Genomic DNA, 19,670 nt, shown 5'->3' on the forward strand with positions numbered 1-19,670 from the left:
CCAGAGGCGGGTATTGAACCCGGGTCTCTGGCGCTGTGAGGCAGCAGTGCTAACCACTGTGCCACCGTGCCGCCCACTTTCTTATTTATCCTTTTCCCATCTTTACTCAATTTCCTTTTGGACCATATAATGGCATAGATTGTTTTTTAACAAGATACATCGCTCTCTTCAGGAAATCTCCCACCATGGCACATTCACCTCAGTGTGAAGTACCCAGAATTACATTGTTTCCATCCTGGGATGGATTGGTGTGAGGTGAATTCAGGTCTGTTGTGTCCAGGTACAGATTGGAGGTGGCCATGTGGTCTGCCCTGTGTTGTGATAGACCCTTTTAAAAGATTATCCTTGGGTCTTCAGGATACATCCTGTTGTTTGATTGTACTTTCAGCCCTTTGGGCTCACTCCTCTCCTTTCCAACTGCACCATGACAATTCAATGCCAACTCATGTCTGAACCCACGGCCCCAGTCGTCTATTTGAAATTAATCCCACCATGTCCCTTCATACCATCCATGCCAAATCAAACCACCCACTCCATTCTAGTGACCCTGCAAACACTATATATCAACACATCAGCCATACCCATACGCCATGGACCCTCATATACTCTTCTTATTCATTGCATTTCCATGCCCACACATTCAGCTCACATTCTGAATAGAAACAATGAATTCCACAGAAACAATCGCATGTGTGGAGCTGCTCACAAACATGCATTCATACGTTTCATAAAATATCATGCTACAATTTGAAAAACCAGACTACTAACATATTGAAATTTTTCATAACTTTACCTTGTACAAATAGCATTGAACCAATGGCAACAGAGATCACAAGTAAAAACGTTTGTTCTAACATCCTATAACTGACAAACATTTCCCCAAATGGGTCAACAAATTAATTAGTCCTTGTATGGGAGTCTAGACTCTCAGAGGAGAAAGTGAGGTCTGCAGATGCTGGAGATCAAAGTTGAAACTTTATTGCTGGAACAGCACAGCAGGTCAGGCAGCATCCAGGGAACAGGAGATTCGACGTTTCGGGCACAGGCCTGAAGAAGGGCCTGTGCCCGAAACGTCGAATCTCCTGTTCCCTGGATGCTGCCTGACCTGCTGTGCTGTTCCAGCAATAAAGTTTCAACAGTCTAGACTCTCAGTGTACCATGCATAGTGCACTCCCAGCAGTCTCTCAAGGAACATTTGTTTGGGAGTGGCACATTCCTCAAGGACTTGTGAATTTTCTGTCTCTTCTTGCTCATCTCGATGGTATCAGATTTTTATACTGACCCCTCAGTGCCTATGGGATGATTACCTTCTGTAAAGTATGACCCAGATACCTCTCATCCTGCCTGACCATCCACAGTGACTCCAGTTTTCACACAGACCCAGAAATCCTAAGCAATCCTGAAATGGAGCACCAGGAGACACTCTATACACACGTAATCACCCAAGACAAAATATAGTGTCCTGAAGATCCTACAGTGGCAGGAATAGCATGTAACAGATTAGATTAGATTACTTACAGTGTGGAAACAGGCCCTTCGGCCCAACAAGTCCACACCGACCCGCCGAAGCGCAACCCACCCATACCCCTACATTTACCCCTTTACCTAACACTACGGACAATTTAGCATGGCCAATTCACCTGACCTGCACATCTTTGGACTGTGGGAGGAAACCGGAGCACCCGGAGGAAACCCACGCAGACACGGGGAGGATGTGCAAACTCCACACAATCAGTCGCCTGAGGCAGGAATTGAACCCGGGTCTCTGGTGCTGTGAGGCAGCAGTGCTAACCCCTGTGCCACCGTGCCGCCCTGTGCCACCGTGCCGCCCTGTGCCACCGTGCCGCCCTCAGCTGTCCATCCATGATCTGAAACCTCCTCACTACTCCCTCTCAGGATTCCTCCCACACAGTCACACTCAGTCTCATTCCCACATTGCTCTTTCCCAATTCTCTCTTTAATCCTATCCCAACTATCCTCATCTTCCACTACTCTTGTACAGGAGTATAGGAATAATATCCTTGTCTAATACAGTCTATCAATCTAGTTTTGAAATTTTCTGATAAAATTTATTTTTTCCCTGATCTAAATCCGGTGAAGTTTCGCTGGACTTCCTTCAAGTTTAATATAATCCTTCCAGAGGAGCAGAATACAGAATTGTACCCAAAACTCCAGTTGTGGTCAAACTGTAACATAGCATTTACTGCTTTCTATTTGAACCCATTGAGATAAAAGATAAGATTTGATTAAACTTGCAGATTTTTTTTTGTACCTGTCTGTTATGTTTTTATGATTTTTTTTTGTCTGCACTCTTGAACCTTGCTTCTCGTCTATATTTCTTACTTACCTCATCATTTAAAGATTACTGGGATGAATACATCTTGAGTCCAAAGGCGATGATTGAAACTTGCCTCATTGAGCTCAATCCCATTCACTTAATCTAATAATGACTCCTTGCAATTTTCAGCACCACTTACTGTGCTACCTAACTTAATGTTGTCAGCAAGCTTTAATATATGGCTTTGCATTTATTCACTTCGGTCACTGGTGAAAAATGCAAAACCCAGTGTGAGATATTTGTTGAAAACATGAAGTCACATCAAACCAGCTGCAGTACTTATCTGTTATTCTTGCTAATCAATTTTTGATGTGTGTCAGAGATATACCTCCTGAAATGTACTTACATTTCTCTGAGTGGAATCTTGAGCATATTCAGTTAAATGTCTCTGGAAGTCCATCTGTACTCTTTTATCTATCATGTTAATTCTTGCAAAATGTTCAAATCAGTTTTGTTAGACATGATTTACCCATTAGAAATTTATGTTCTCTCCCCTACTCAGGTCATATTTGTCCAGGTTTCAATTGTTTCTCATGGAACTCAGATCCTACTTTGTCAAATCTCTGTTCTTGGTGAAAATATGTTTAACACAAATGAGGCTTGTGATAATATTCAGGTTTGACTGCTGTAAAGGATTGACAGCCTTAGAATCTCTCCAATAATTGACAGTAGACTGATAATAAAATGGAATGTGACTCCATCTGCCCCTGCGATCTTCTGAGCTTTGGTACCTCCAGGTTGGGTTTCTGTGGGACTGTATAAGTTATTAATTAATTACTGATCGCATATAACAATTTTCATTTTCCCAGAAAAAGTCATAACCATTCTGCTGGACAGGTTTCCCAAATATCTGCGATCGAAGCGCTTTTGTCTGACAATTGGCATTTGCATGTTGTTTTATTTGTTTGGCCTTGTGACTGTAACACAGGTAAGTTGCTCTTATAATTTGTTCTGAGTTTTCATGTATTGCTAGATATAACTAGGAAGCCAAAAACTTCAAATTATTTAGAAATAAAGAAAGACTGTGATTTTGATAGCAGTTATTTTACCCTTTGTGTGATAATGTGCAATGATACTGTGGGACTGAGTGACTCTGCCACATCTCCTGTTACTAAATACAGAGCCTGAGGTCCTAGTCAAGCTCAGATTGTACCTGAATAGAAGCACACAACTTTTATATCACAAGAATCACCTATTTTATGTATGAGACCTGTTGTGTTTTCTGAAGAGCTCATGTCTTATTGTAATTTCAGGCTGGAATTTACTGGATGCATTTAATTGATCATTTCTGTATTGGATGGGTCCCCATTATAATAACACTGCTGGAACTCATGGGTGTAAGCTGGCTGTATGGTAAGTTGGGAAAGAACTGAAACAATACAAAATAATTCAGATAAAATTGCCAACACACAGGTCTTCATTGTTCTTCAGAAGACACAAGACAAATGAATTGAATGATATGATTTGGATAGTTCTTCGTATGGGAAAACAATGGGATTAAAAGTGCACTCACTTCAATTATCAAAGATCTGTCCTTTAGTAGTTCCAGAGCTTCCTGCACTGACCACACTTCAACTCTTCGTTTTGCTATGTTACAGCTGGTTGTTGTTGGGGTGAGTTTTTTTGTCTGTGCCTGATAGGGAAACTGTTCAAACATGTTCATCCCAAGTTTAACTGCTGCTTACTATAGAACTCATTCAGTTCCTCCCAATCATCAAGGCAGATGAGAAAACAAAACGGCTTTTGTATTTGTGATGTTTCTTGTGATCTACTTAAATCCAATTTCCTTCCTTCATCTCTGCGCAGGACTCCCTTTAGAGCTCACCCATTCTGATAACGGTGTCAGTCCATCTCTGTACAGATCAGAACCATGAGCCTTTCTTAGAGAGACTTCTTCAGGGTGTATACAAACATTTTATTTTCACGATAATTGGGTTGGTGACAGGGAACAAGTTACTCCCCTGGTTTGAAATCCTGAGCAATCTCTTCTCTGGTTTAACCTGTTCATCAGTGACACCCTGTACAAGATAAACTTCAACAGTAAACAAGCCACCCTGAAGACAGGACAGAGCGAGTGATGGTGTCTCTCTGCTTCCTTGTTCACAGGGACAAACCGATTCATCAAGGACATTGAGATGATGATTGGGGAAAGGAATTGGCTTTTCTGGCTCTGGTGGAGAGTTTGTTGGTTTCTTATCACCCCGTGTTTGATGGTGGTAAGGAGATGTTACATTATTACTAAATAAATTATGACTGATTAAAATATCAAATAAATGTCAATTAGAAACTTTAGCATTGGCAGAGGTTTGGAACTGTGGTTGGTTGAAATTCGTAGACGTTCGAGAAAGTGAGGACTGCAGATGCTGGGAATCCGAGCTGAAAATGTGTTGCTGGAAAAGCGCAGCAGGTCAGGCAGCATCCAAGGAACAGGAGAATCGCCGTTTCGGGCATAAGCCCTGAAGTAGGGCTTATGCCCGAAACGTCGATTCTCCTGTTCCTTGGATGCTGCCTGACCTGCTGCGCTTTTCCAGAAACACATTTTCAGCAGAAATTCGTAGACAACAAGGCTTCCTACATTTCCATACCTCAGTAACATATCTTTACTGTGGCTGTCCACTTCAGTAGTATGGACACTCCTCTGTGTGAGGCATTATGAGGAATAGTCAGTTTTCTCCAGAGTCAGTCACAACTCAGAGGAAAGCAGAGAATCAGGGAGTGGAATGTGTTACTGAGTACAATAGAGGGAAGTTACGATAGAGGTAGTCAAGGAGCTTCCACAGATAGGAATGCTATCCAACAAGTACTTGCTACCTGTGATGATGGGATAAAGATTATTTGCTGAATAGCCAAGTTGTTAACCAGGGCATTGTGTAGTGAGAGGCAGTCCAAATGGCAAGGGGGAGTTCATAAGCAAAATGCTGCATTTCTAAGCGGTGTGATATCTTGGAGATCAATTGTATTTTCTACAGTCTTAGACAGCTTAGGATGTGTGGTGTACACACAGGGGGCACAAATACATGTGAGTCATTTATAAAGCAAGGAAAAAATTCAGGATAAAACTCTTTAATCAAGGAACAAATAGAATGTGCAATGTGCTAACATGAGGAGCTGTTCAGGCAAATAGCAAACATTTAAAGGGAAGCCAGATTGTTACATGAGCGAGAAAGGATGAAAACTTATACAGATAGTTAAATGAAAGAAGTGGGAGATTGCTTGGAACTTAAACACTCTCCTGGGCATCGATCTGTTGGGCTGAATGGCCCATTTTTGAGTTGTATGTTCTTATGTAATTTTATAATGTTTTATTTTCAGTATTGTTCAACAATCAAGGTGAGAGAATCAATCTCATTTAGCTTATGATTTTGTTCTGTGCAATCATTCTAAACAGGTTCTCTTGTTCTGGTCCTTGACAACGTTTACCTCACCAAAATATGGACCTGTTGAATACCCTGTCTGGGCAATAGCAGTGGGCTGGTGTATGACCATCGTCTGTATAATGTGGATCCCTATTGTGGCCGTAGTGAGAGTTGTCCAAGCTGAGGGCTCCACCTTGTGGCAGGTAAAGAAACATGTTGATAAATTTCAGTGAGGTTTACAGAGATATTTCCTCATGTGGGGCAATCTAATGAGGGTTCATAGTTTCAGGATAAGGATTAGATGATTTACAACAGAGATGAGGAGAAATTACTTTTGTTAAAGAGTCATAAATCTGTGGAATTCAGTGTGTGGTGGATGCTGAGGTATTGAGTATTAAAGTTGATGGGGAGTGGGCAGGAAAGTGGAGTTGAGACAGAGATGAGATCAGCCATGATCATATTAAATGATGGAGCAGGCTTCAGGAGCTGAATAATCCATTCCTGGTTCTTCTGTTCTTATGGATTAGTCTCCCAATTTACACTGCTCCTTCAGCAAGTCAGCAGAAAATTTGAGAAAATAAATAAACAACTATTTATGTTACGCTTTTGTGTGCTGAATCTATATTCATTCCATTATTTAAATATTGTCAATGCATGCAAATTGAGCGGGATAATATTGTAATGGGCTGAAAACAAGCAAGGTGTGACCAACCCACGTTGTTGCTTTCATTCAGGTAACACAAGACCTTCATACTGCCTGAGAATTTAAATGAGTTATTTATTTCTGGGGTTGGAGGAATACGTCAGTTAGATTGATTAGACAACCAGAGCATGGCACAGAATGAAACCAATAGCAAAGGCTCAAACAAATCTGTACCCATTCTGATTATTCATGGAGATCCTGCCTCCTGACCTTATGCCATGTTTGTGGTGTAGCTATCCTTAAACTGTATGGAAACAATTGTCCTTCACTGTTGGGGAGAAGTGCCTATGGTCTTGTTTTCTCATACTGTACACTGTACCCACCAAAGTCAAGCATGAAGTTGAATGGCTGTACATCTCACCAAGGCGAGCACCCGGAGCAGGATAGCTGCCTCCTTTTTTGTATCTGAGTTTAGCCCAGCATTGAGATACACATATATTCGTGGCAAAGTTTAACCCTTGGTTCCTCATCATGTCCAGAAGCATTTCTTATATTTTCTATTGTGTTAAAGTATGCAAAATATTTGTTTAAGCTCTTTGAGGTTTCCTCATGGCCCATTGTAACACTTGTCTCTGTCTGTAATGCAAAAGTGAATACGGCAGATGCTGGAGATCAGAGTCAAGATTAGAGTGGTGCTGGAAAAGCACAGCAAGGCAGGGAGCATCTGAGGAGCAGGAAAATCGACATTTCGGGTAAAAGCTCTTCATCAGGCATCTCCTCATCTTGATGAAGGGCTTTTGCCCGAACTTTGCCAGATGACCTGCTGTGCTTTTCCAGCACCACTCTAATCTCGACTCTGTCCATAATGTGCCTATGTTAACTTTCAAAAATTATTCCCTGTTTGTCATATCCAGAGAAAAACTTCAGTCATTTTCATATGTCTTGCTGGTTACCTTCCCGACCAATCTCTTACTCCCAATTGTCTGACTTAGCATCCTCTGAGGCCTTCGGCCTACCAGCCTTCTTCGCAACAGATCAATTTGTACGGCTCCTTTGACCTACTGTTATCTTCCATTTGTTTGGATTTAAGACTCCTGTCCTCTAGTAAAGTGCTGACAATATGAAATAGAGAAATTCAAGATACTGCCATCATTCCTCCATTAAAGCTCCCATCCCACAATGTTACAGTTAAATTCTTCTGATCACAAAGTCTTAGATTCAGTGCAAGCTGTTTCCCAACTGGTTTGCTGAGATATTGTTTTACAAACTACATTTTATATATTTAATGAACTTTCCCTCCCCATTGCAACAATGTTCAGACGAGACTGTAAGAGTGGAGGTGCAGAGGAATTTGTTCTGACTGTGCTGTGCGGGGGAGCACTGACGTAGACAGAAAGTTGGGACTATCACCTGTAGGTGCTTTGTGCTTTACTTTTCCTGTCCTTTCTAGGAGTTTAAACCACCTGGGGGCTGTCTCCATGTGCTCAGGAGTGTCCTACTGCTGCTCACTGCTTCTGCAAACTCCAGCCACAACAAGGCAGCTGGCCCCTTGCTCTCTCCATGGGGAGCAATCCCTCCCTTCTAGCCCCCATCACCTCGAATGTTGGGAAATGAGTCAGAAAGGGGTGGGATTGAGGGTTGGGACTGGGGTTTGAAGGCAGCCTTCTCATATCTTTATGCCATCATTCTTCCGTTTTCCCAAGGAAACTAGGACACAGCCATTCCAACTGCTGCTTGGGTCCTTTTAAATATAGGAGAAAGTGAGGATGCTGGAGACCAGAGTTGAAAAATGTGGTGCTGGAAAAGCGCAGCAGGCCAGGCAGCATCCGAGGAGCAGGAGAATTGACGCTTTTGGTAAAAGTCCTTCTTCAGGAATGAGGCTGGTGTGCCAAGCGGGCTGAGATAAAAGGGGGGGGGTGCGCTGGGAATATGATAGGTGGAAGGAGGTGAGGCTGATAGGCCGGAGAGGTGGTGGGAGCAGAGAGGTTGGGAAGAAGATTGCAGGTCAAGAGGGCGGTGCTGAATCCAGGGGTTGGGACTGAGATAAGGTGGGGGGAGGGGAAATGAGGAAGCTGGAGAAATCTGCATTCATCCCGTGTGGTTGGAGGGTTCCTAGGCGGAAGATAAGGCGCTCTTCCTCCAGGCGTCGTGTGGCCAGGGTCTGGCTCTGGCGATGGAGGAGGCCTAGGACCTGCATGTCCTTGGCGGAGTGGGGGGGGAGTTAAAGCGTTCAGCCATGGGGCAGTTGATTGGTTGGTGCGGGTGTCCCAGAGATGTTCCCTGAAACGTTCCGCAAGTAGGCGGCCTGTCTCCCCAATGTAGAGGAGACCACATCGGGTGCAGCGGATACAGTAAATGATGTGTGTGGAGGTGCAGGTGATAAATGTAGATTTCTCCAACTTCACGCCCTCTTGACCTGCAATCTTCTTCCCAACCTCTCCACCCCCACCCCCTCTCCGGCCTATCACCCTCACCTCCTTCCACCTATCATATTCCCAGTGCCTCTCCCAGCCTCCCCACCCCTTACCTTTTATCTCAGCCCACTTGGCACACCAGCCTCATTCCTGAAGAAGGGCTTATGCCTGAATCGTCGGTTCTCCTGCTCCTCGGACGCTGCCTGGCCTGCTGTGCTTTTCCAGCACCACACTTTTAAAACTTCTTTTAAATATAGAGCATTTCATGAACAGGTAGAAGCTGTCACTAGGACTGCGGGACTGGTCAGGAATCCTGGAGCAGGGATGAATTAAACCATCATGACAAAGCCCAGCACTGAAACAATGGGACCACTTGGACTTCCAAATGTGATTTCCTCATTACATTAAAATCAGGATTAATTCATAAGAAGCAGGATTTTGTTTCCAATTCCCCCAGTTAGAGGCTACGCACCTGGTTAAAATCCGGTAGAAATGTAACATTTTGCTTTTTCCTTCACAGAAGATATCTGCAGCTTGTGCACCAGCCCCTGATTGGGGTCCGTACTTGGAACAACACAGAGGGGAAAGATACAGGAAAAGGCCTGATTCAAGAGACACTTCTTATGGGGTACAGCTTCTAGCGACACCCTAAATGTGAAATTTTAGAGTAAAAATTTATTTTCAGTGGGTAAACAATTGTCCTAAAATCAACGACTATTCTAATGTACTTCCCATTGTTGTTTCAGTGGGGATCCCAAATACGGTTTCACTTTTTTAGTCTGCTGTCCATCTTTAGTTTTCTGGTTAAATCTGTTTGGGTTCTGTCCAGCTGACTGCGTCTTCTTCTCAGTTTTGTTCATTTGGCTCTAACTCAACCTTGGGTTCTCGATCTATTCCTGTGCAACAACACTACACCCAGAAGCATCCACTCGCTCCATCACCAAGGCTCAGGAGCGGCAGTGTGTATTAGATACAAGACACACTGCAGGATTCACCAAAGATCCTCAGACAGCATCTTCCAAACCCACAACCATTACCATTTAGAAGGGCAAGGGCAGCAGACATGTGGGAACACCACCATCTTCAAGTTCACTCACCATCCTGACTTGGAAATATATTTTCTATGTCACTGGGTCAAAATCTTGGAATTCCCTCCCTGAGGGCATTGTGGATCAATACCCAGCAGGTGGACTTCAGCGGATCAAGAAGGCAGCTCATCACCATCTTCTCAAAGGCATCTAGGAACAGGCAATACATGCTGGCCAGCCAGTGACACCCATCACTACAAATGAATATTTAAAAAAAATGTATTAAACTGACAATTTGTTTTCTGCTTACTGTGATCTAAACTCCTTGTGGAGCTCACTCTTTCAGACTCCAATATTGTGTGGACATCAATTCTTTTCAAGTTAACTGCTGATGGCTCTTTCTTTCTCTCTCTCTGAAGTGAATCATGTTTGAAATCAGCTCTTTGAATCTATCTCCTTCCAGTATATCCTGGTAGACTTACCCCACTTAGATGTTCTATCATGATGCTGCCTGCTCACTCGTGTTGAAGCTGTTGGATACCACAAAGAGCTGTGTGACCCTGACTGTGTCTTCAATTGTGAGATCATCTGCTCTTGCCCCAAATCTGTCCAGCTTCCTATTCATCAGCAAATCAAATATCTGACTGGGAGAATTGCTACCTTCCTCTGTAGCTTCAGGAGGATTCAGCATGGTGACCCAAGGAAAGAAATATCTGACTAAGTGCACTTTGATGCTACTGGTGACACATCCTTGAAAGTACTTCTGCGCTGTTATAAATAAATGTTCATTCACACTCTCTTAAAATGTCTGCTCTGGTGTCATTGTTGTTGTTGGATCTGGTTAATTCATACCCATTTGAGAGGTCAGACATCCTAAGGATGACAAAGGTTGGAATGGCCCAGCAATGCTCATCGTTTACAAGCAGCTCCCCCTTCCTCATCCGAGTGGTAGTCTCAGACTTCATGGATCTTTGCTGACTGCAGCCAAAGTTGACTTTCATTTGGACAACACTGAGGTTTTGAGCAATGTGCAGTGATGATGGTAGGACCCACCCTGCACAGATCACCCACACTTACATGCCCCTTGTGACTGAGAGGATGGGATCTTTGCAGGCAATGCTTTGGATGATCTTTCAGCTTTTTGAGAGAATGCACTGCCACCCAAGGCTGGGAGATGGATAACGGGCAGTTCACATCTCCACTCTCTCCTCGGACACAGTGAGCCATGCACAAAGCCCTGCCTTTCACTGGTTAAATGCTGTTCTTTCAGATGCTTAATTGAGCAGACTACATGAATTCTGTAACATCGAATCGTAATATTGAAGGTTAAAAAGAAGGTGGGCCTCCGAATTATTCCCAACATGCTGCCTTATCATGAGACAAAAACAGAAAATGCTGAAGAGACTCATTAGGTTTGGCAGCATCTATGGGGAGAAAACAGATTTAACATTTCCAGTCTGGTCACCCTTCATCAGAACTGTCACCAGCATGAGGGACTGAGAGACACATGGAGGCCATTTGCTGACTGAAACCTTAAAATCCACCCAACCTCAGTATCTTGTGATGTTCATGCCCCCTCATCACTGCCTGCTGCTTTCTCCTGAACGGTGAGATGGATCTGTAATGTACAGATACTTTAAAGTAGGGTCCTTTGAAGAAACCACACACGGTCAGTTGGATATTCAGCAACAGAAAAATTCAAGGACTGCAGAAATAACCAAGTCCACATCAGAGAATCTCTCCAGTGCAGAAAGAGACCATTCAGCCCAAACTTATCTTCCAAACAGCATCCCATCCAGAGCCAAGCCTATCCCTGTAATGCAACATTTCCCATGGCTAATCCACCCTAGCCCATACATCCCTGGACACTACAGGACAGTTTAGCATAGCCTAACCTCCTAACATCTCTGGACTCTTGGAGGAAACCAGCGTATCCTGAGGAAACCAATGCAGACACAGGCACAACATGCAAACTCCACACAGGGCTATCACCTAAGGTTGAAATGGAACCCAGATCCCTGGTGCTGTGAGGCAGCAGTGTTAACCACTGAGCCACCATGCCACTCCTGTGGGCCAATCCCAGGAGCTGTCTATTATATAGCCTAGAGGAAGTTATACATTGCGAGGATGTCCAAGCCCAGCTCATTATTCCTGGAAGTAAGTTTTGGTCAGGTTCTGTCTGGCCCTTTGGGCTTGATGGGGCATAGCTCTGTTATTGTCTCTTGGATGGTCCTGATTGTCAATTTAACCACCAGAAAGTTGCTCTGTAGGCTCTGTTGTATCCAGGACAATCCCCACTTTGTGACCTGCAGTTGTGAAAGGTATCATATACCACAATGATGCAGCATCCAACCCTTTCTGGGCTATCCTGCAGTTCTCCACCAGAGTCTTCCAATCATGAAAACCTTAGCATGGGGAGGCCTATTGTCTGTTCCACTCGGCCCTGGTAGAAGAATGACCAGCTTTGTATCTCCATTGTGCATCAGTGTGACGGTTGAATAAAGATGCCCAGAGCCATGGTTGGAAGTGGTCAGCCTTCTTTCCCAGCATCCATCACTGCATTACCTGAGGAATGAACCAGGAACCTGTGAGTTCTCTGGTATGTGGAACCGCCATGATGTACATGTTATCTAGCTTGCACCTCCAGGATCTGGCAGCTGTGGTCACAACGGAGCTGGACCTTGATGGACTCTGGGTTGGTGAACTCTGCAGGTTGAGTGATGGGGCCCTCTCAGTGTTATGTTTGGCATCATGCACCTGGTGGAAGCCAGCGATAGGTGACAAATGCACGGTCCAAGCTGTGTCACTCTCCTCAACGAGACTCAAGGATATTTGCTGCATTTTGTTGTGACATTCAGTGTCAAAATTAAGGTTTCTCTCATTTCTCCAAGGTGGCAGTCTGAGTGCTCAGATCATTAGTGAAAGCCAGTATATTCTCAGTTACCTGTTGGATGTTCCATTGCAGGTTAACTCTCTATCCATCAGTGTTAATGCCTGAGACATTATACCAGTCAATCCAGGGATGAACTCTTTCAATCTCTCTGGTAGTGAAAAGTGCTGCCAGAAAAGTTGACAGAACTTCAAGTCAGTCTCTGGCATCTACACTGACTGTGTAGAGGCTGGAAAGGCCCAGACCATCTAATACGGACCCCCACTACTGTCTTTATGTCCAACACACCCTCTTGCTCACTTGTGATGCATGACTCACCAGATCATAAGCCAACACCTTTCCTTGTTGGTCTCACTGAGCTGTGTGTTTCTGAGGTGGTGGATGGTGTGCAGGAGTCCTGTGATGCTGTTTCCTCAGTGTGAGTGACCTCCTTCATCGACCTGAGCACCAACTCCTGTGGCAATCTGGAAGGGCATGCAGGAGATGAAGCAAAATTTAGAAGATGAAGCAAGGATTCCAAGACATCATATTTCAATGACAGACAGTAGCTCAATGTGAGTCAGTGCTGTTTACCACAGACTGGTGTTGTGGCGCAAAGCTTACCTGGAATTTAGAACTTAAAGGTAATGGTTTAAATCTGAAATCTCTTAGAGATGGCAATAAGACCATAAGATATGGGAAGCAGAATTAGGCCATTCAGCCCATTGAATCTGCTCTTCCATTCAACCAAGGCAGGACTAATAATGTCAGTTAACGCCACTGCTGCATGCCAAGTGAGATCAGCCAATTAAGTAATGGACTGGTTGGACCCGAGGATCTGTTTCCAAGCTGTGCCACTCTGAGTTTGTGACTTAACTGGTTTGCTTAACTGCTTGATAAGAGATTGATCTGAAATCCAATCGAGTAAGGGTAGTTAATGGAATGACGCAGAATAGAAACTCTGAGAGTTTGGTGAGAGGTAAAGGAAATGCTTTTATTTTACCTCCCCATGTGCCTGCACCCTTTTTATTTCTCTATTTTTAACCTCAAGCTGACCAGGGGTTGAAAAGCTGCATGAGAGGGGTGAGTTTTTAGAAAATTCAAGGATGAACACCACAGAGGAAGCATCAGTTCATGAAATGGGAAATGGAGCAAGTGTGAGATGGGCGGTGGCCTTTGTAAGTAAAATCAGGAGTAATTTTACTGTTCATTTTGTAAAGTAAAATCTGGTTTAACAGTATTCAATGATGAAGGAAATGAATAAAAGAGAGTAAGTTAAGGGGAGATAGTGGTAATGACATTAGAATAGTAATACAGAGAACTGGCTAATCCTCTGGGATTCACATCCTACCATCAGATAAGTTTAATTGATAGATCTCACATACCGAGTTAGTCTCAGTGACTATTGTCGATTGTTACAAAAACACATTTGACTCACTAATGTTCTTCAGGAAAATAATTTGCTGTCTTTGCTGAGTCTGTCCTATGTATGAGCCCAGTTCTCCAACCATGTAGTTGATTAGTTCATAACCAGCTCCAAACTTTTCTAGCCAAGCACTCACTTCAAGGGCAACAGGGATGAACAACAATTGCTGGTCTTGACAGTTATGCCCACATACCATGAAAGAATCTATAGCTTAGCGTCTGGACACATCATGGAACTGTACTGCTACCATGGTACACTGAGCCTCCATCTGTGCAAGTCAAGATTATGTCAAAACTTATCTGTAATTTTTCAATTTTGATCCACATAGAGCTCCATTAACCAATGGAGCTGAAACAGACTGATACAGTCGTTATCATATCACTTCACAGCAGTGAGTCAGGAAACTCAGAAGATTGATGCAGATACAATGTTGAGGTCAAAATGCTGTGAAAAAGTAAATTACTAACACTTCCAGATTCTCAATTTACTATTGGCATCACAGACAGGAAACAGTCAAAAAGTTAAAATTCAGACTATAATTACTATATAAATAGAGCAGAAAAAGTCTTTCTGCAGTAGTTGTAAGGAACTCAAATTGTCTAGGAGATTGTTTATCAGTTTCAGGAGCAACTTCCATTATTTTAGTGAACAAAGTTAAAAGTCACACAACACCACATTACAGTCCAACAGGTTTATTTGGAAGCACTAGCTTTCGGAGAGCTGTTCATTTATCAGGAACCTATTGAAGAAGCAGTGCTTTGAAAGCTAGTGCTTCCAAATAAACGTGTAGGACTATAACCTGATGTTGTGTGATATTTAACTTTGTCCACCCCAGTCCAACACTGGCTCCTTCACATCATATTTTAGTGAATGCATGGAGGGTTTGGCTTTGCCTTGTTTTCTGATATGTACAGCTGTAATGTACTGTCCCCTTTAAAAATTGATCTGCAGTCAAAACTGTAAATGCACTTTGATACTGAATGCTCAGACAATGATGTACACAGCGGCCAATTGGAATACTGAATCCACGAAAAGTTTAAATATTCTGGGATCTTAGATAAACTCATAACCTGTGTAAGAGTTTTGCTGGAAAAGCACAACAGGTCAGGTAGCATCCAAGGAGCAGAAAAATTGATGTTCTGGGCCAGAGCCCTTCATCAGGAAGCCCTTCTCCTGATGAAGGGCTCTGTCCCAAAACGTCAAATTTCCTGCTCCTCAGATGCTGCCTGACCTGCTGTGCTTTTCCAGCAACACGCACTCAACTCTGATCTCCAGCATCTGCAGACCTCATAACCTGTGTAAGCAGAGCTGCAGATACTTCAAATGTGGAAGAGTTACTGTACTTTGCACTGCACTTCAGAATTCTGTCACTTATTTAACCATAGTACTGTAACACTGTCTTCTTTAAGCATACCCTCTGTAACAGAAGAATCTTTCAGCAGTGACCAAAAGGTTCAGTAGAGAATTGGTTTTATCTGGGTTCTCACAGACTTATCTTCAAACACATGCTCCAAAGCACATGCTGAGTATTTTTCAAAACATTAATCAGTGGCTTCAAGTAAAGCCCTGTGAGGTACGGTTAATTTGGGGGTATTACTTGTTGCGAATTGCAGAGCTTCTTGAGGGTTCACTTTACAAACTGATTCTGGCAAATGGGGAACTGTTACATTGTTTATTCTGTGAGTGGAAACATAACATTTGCTTTGTTTCCAGGTGGAGAAAGTCAAATCAGCCATCATCCATTCCAAACCCATTGGCTCACACCTTTACCTGGACTATTCATCCTCACACCCTCCTTCCTGTAAGGACTCCATCCCACTCTCTCAGTTACTCCATCTTTGGTCCACCGATTCTGATGCTGGCACCTTGATGCAGGGGCACCTCAGAAATGTTCACCCTTTTTCTCTAATGCAGCTGGAGTTAATAGGGCACTTAGCCATGTTTGACCCATTTCCCACACTTCACTCAATCTAGTCTGTTGTATTCGTTGTTCACAATGTGATCTCCTCTGTACTGGGGGAGACAAGTCACAGAGTGCGTCACCACCTCAAGCAACATCTACACTCTGTAAAGTAACCCTGAGCTTCTAGTTGCCTGCCAGTTCAACACACTACCATGTTCCCTGGCCAAGATCTCTGTCTCAGGCTTGCTGCTGTGCTCCAGCAAGACTATGTACAAGCTGGAAGACCAGCATCTCATTTTCTGCTTGGGAAACTCACAGCCTTCCGGATCATTATCAAGTTCAAAGATTTCACCTTTTTCATGTCAAATCACCATCGTCCTACCAGGCCATAAGACTGCCCAGTTGTTAGAGAGAGATGCTGGTGGTGGTTAAAGCTGAAGGTCATCAAACCTAAGGCGAGGGGAGAGATTGAGAAAGAGAGTCCAATATAATAACCTCAATTGAATGCATGCTGCTGACATCACTTTGCATTGCAAACCAGCCATCCAGCCAACTGAGCTACTAATGTCCTTTATTTACCTTAGGCCCGGTGAAGAAATGACTGCTTTCTGCCAAGTCGACCCATTTTCACTTTCTCATGGGCCCCATCATTAGCGTGTTTTACCTTCCCTGCCATACTATCAACCCTTCCTTTATCTAACTTTCTTTCTGTCCCTCCGGACTCGGTCAGCTTACTCCCCTGTCATCAGCATTTATACAGTTTGTTCCTCGGTACGATCAGTTCTGAAGAAGGGTCACTGGATTTGAAACATTAATTCCACTTTCTCTCCACACATGCTGCCAGACCTGCTGAGTTTATCCAACAATTTTTTAAATCAGCCATCACTTCTCTTTTCTCCAGATTGCCACCATTGATCCTATGAGGAAAGTGATGAGAATGTGGAGAGCGAGGTAACTGGTCCTTGAAGACTGTCAGTGATCGGTTCTGCAGTTGGTGTGGGCAATGTCCGGAGATTCCCATATCTGGCTTACAGAAAAGGAGGAGGTATTGTCATGAAATCCAAAATACAGGGAAGAGAAAAACACTGAGAGTACAATTAAATGGCAGAAACAGATTGCATTAAATGAACCAGATAGCAATCTAACCTGCTCACCAATACTTATGCTATCCACCATTACTCCACACTAGCACTGTGATGACGTCTCAATCATAAAGACATAGTGTCTGCAATTTAACACATATGTATAATCACTAATAGGCACTACGAAAATAACTAACCTTTGTGACAAGATGGAAGCTGATGCTGACTTCAAAATGACCAATTGGTGACTGGTAGATGACTTCACAGTTTCAGATGGTGTCAGTTGTGATTTCTTTTGGAGACTGTGGAGAGCACAGAGGACAACAGAGCACAGCATCTCAGAAAGGGCTTCAATTTCAAATATATTGTTCAGCGATGACAGATCAGCAGATATCAATCGTCAGTGATTCTTGCAATATGTTGGGTTACTAACTTGAACAATATCAATGCTTGGAACCATCTCGTTATGCATCTGTCAGCATTCAGTAGCACCCAGATGAACTACTTGTTGTGATTTATTGTTGCTTATATTGTAATGCTGCTAATGTTGCTTCACACTGGCAAAGGGCTCAAGTACCTTTTTCAGGCATGTATCAAGTGAGAAAAACAACGTTGTGTATTACAAGTAATATTCTGCTGCACTGATCCTTAAGTCTCTGTGTAATGATCCACCTCTACTCAGCATATTGTGTTAAAACTCTGATGGGATTCCTGACTCTTGACACAGCTAGACTCACTGTCTTCTTGAACTTTGCAGTATATTTTCTTACCCACTTACCTCCCCCTATCCCACACACTCATTTACCTACCATTCTACCTACTCACCTTATACACTTCTTTTCTCTCTGTAGCTTTTCAATGAGGCTTTGGGACATTTAAACCCTTCACTTACTAGAATATGGCAGCTAGTGCTGTAAAAAAGGGGAATAACTTGGTTCCTCCCAATGGTTCTGTGTTCGGGATTCAGATGGATTGAAGATACACTGCATATTTCTCCAGTGTGGACCTTTGTACGGCAGCACATAGATACAGGATAAAAATATAATTGTGACAACAAATAGCTGCTATTAATTCTGTTGCTGTCTCAGAGACTCTGCCAGATTTGTTAAATATTTCTTACATTTTCTGTTTTTTAGTTCAGATTTCCAGCATCCATTGAATTTTCCTTTTCTTACTTTGCAGTATCTATCTCATTCTATTAAAATCAGCCCTTCCTCAGTTGAGAATTTTCATAGCTGTTTCATGTTTGACCTTATCATTGAACTTGAGTACTATGACCATTATTAAATAACTGTTCACACCTCATTTGGCAGCTAACTAAATCTGACTCATTATTTATTTCTCAATCTGAATTCTTTGGAGCAGAAATTGCTGTAGAAACTCAGCTAGTCTGATACTTGCCTCTTCGTATGGAAAATTCCCCAATAACTTTTGTTTTCACATCCCACGTGTCCATTTGTTTACATACATTGACATGGCACAGGAACATGACTTGAGCTTTTGTGAACATATTCTTAGCCATGTTTATCACCAAGTCTGCCTCCTGAAGTTGATTGAGCAATTCCGATAGATGCTCCAAATGTACTTCCCAAGCATGACTCAAAATCACCAGAACATTGAAGGGTAATAATTGGATAATCCCAAAATTACTTTATTAGTGTTTCAATTAATCTTTGAAATGTGGCTGGTTCCATTTTCATACTAAATGGCATACTTTAAACTGGTACAGTCCATTCATGAACACTGAGATTCTTTCACTATTTCAGAATAGAAATGTAAATTGCTTGTCCCACCTTCTCAAATACAGAATTCCAAACATGGAATAGGATATGAATCAGATTTTGTAACTGCATTGTCTTTGTGATAGTCTACACATAGTTTTGGGACCATTATTCTTGGTGAGCTCCATTCATTGCAACTCACTTCAATTATGTTGTATTTGAGCATGCATTCAGTCTCTTTTTGCATCTGTGCCAACCTTTGAGGATTAGGTCCATAAAGGTTTTGCTTTATTGGAAGAGCATTTCCTGTATCTACATCATGCATTATCAGGTTAGTACTTCCTAGCTTATTCCCACATATCTTGCGATGTGATTATAATAACTCTTTCATTTCAGTTTTCCTCTGGAAGGTAACTCATTAATTTATTCCAGTTTTTGAGAACTTCCTTGTTGCCCAAAATAATTTGAGGAATGTCCAATTCAGAGTCCTCTGAACTTGGTTCTTCACTCTGTGTTGTAACCAGTAACACATTCTCGTTTTGCTTTTCTTGCCTATCAAAATATCTTTTGAGCATATTCTCATGATACACAGCATGAGATTTCTTGTGACCTAGTGTTCTTATTAAATAATTCACTTGACTCTATATTTCCTTTTGATTTGATAAGGCTGACTAAACGTTGCCTTTAAACGTTCACCTACTACTGGGTGTAACACCAACATATTATCTCTGCTGGCAAAATTGCGACTTGTTGATTTTTTTGTCTGCTTCCTGTTTCATCACATGCTGTGCTACTTTAAAATGCTGTCTCACCAACTCATTCACTCAATTTAACCTTCCCATAAAAGTTGACACATAAAGTCGACATGTGTGATCTCTGAACTCTGACTC

General features: G+C 42.6%; 1 protein-coding gene across 3 annotated transcripts in view; it reads left to right on the forward strand.

The window, feature by feature from the left end:
- The window catches only part of LOC122557096 (sodium- and chloride-dependent neutral and basic amino acid transporter B(0+)-like), a 120,303-nt gene extending 100,633 nt beyond the window's left edge, over nt 1-19,670 (forward strand). The window contains exons 10-16 of one of the 3 annotated variants that reach the window (XR_015758696.1): nt 3,148-3,266; nt 3,592-3,691; nt 4,445-4,554; nt 5,727-5,897; nt 9,272-9,379; nt 13,700-13,826; nt 16,879-19,670. Coding sequence is in view for 2 of the 3 variants with exons in the window: in XM_087992229.1 (XP_087848355.1) it covers nt 3,148-3,266; nt 3,592-3,691; nt 4,445-4,554; nt 5,727-5,897; nt 9,272-9,379; nt 16,879-16,932 (662 nt within the window). In the remaining variant the exon portion in view is untranslated. Of the gene's footprint in view, nt 1-3,147; nt 3,267-3,591; nt 3,692-4,444; nt 4,555-5,726; nt 5,898-9,271; nt 9,380-13,699; nt 13,979-16,878 lie in introns of those variants that run through there. The other 2 variants (XM_087992229.1, XM_087992228.1) reach the window with 2 other exon arrangements.

Source organism: Chiloscyllium plagiosum, unplaced genomic scaffold (genome assembly GCF_037043375.1).
Source record: "Chiloscyllium plagiosum isolate Xiang-an unplaced genomic scaffold, Cpla_swu_hap1 HiC_scaffold_11, whole genome shotgun sequence".
Classification (NCBI taxonomy): domain Eukaryota; kingdom Metazoa; phylum Chordata; class Chondrichthyes; order Orectolobiformes; family Hemiscylliidae; genus Chiloscyllium; species Chiloscyllium plagiosum.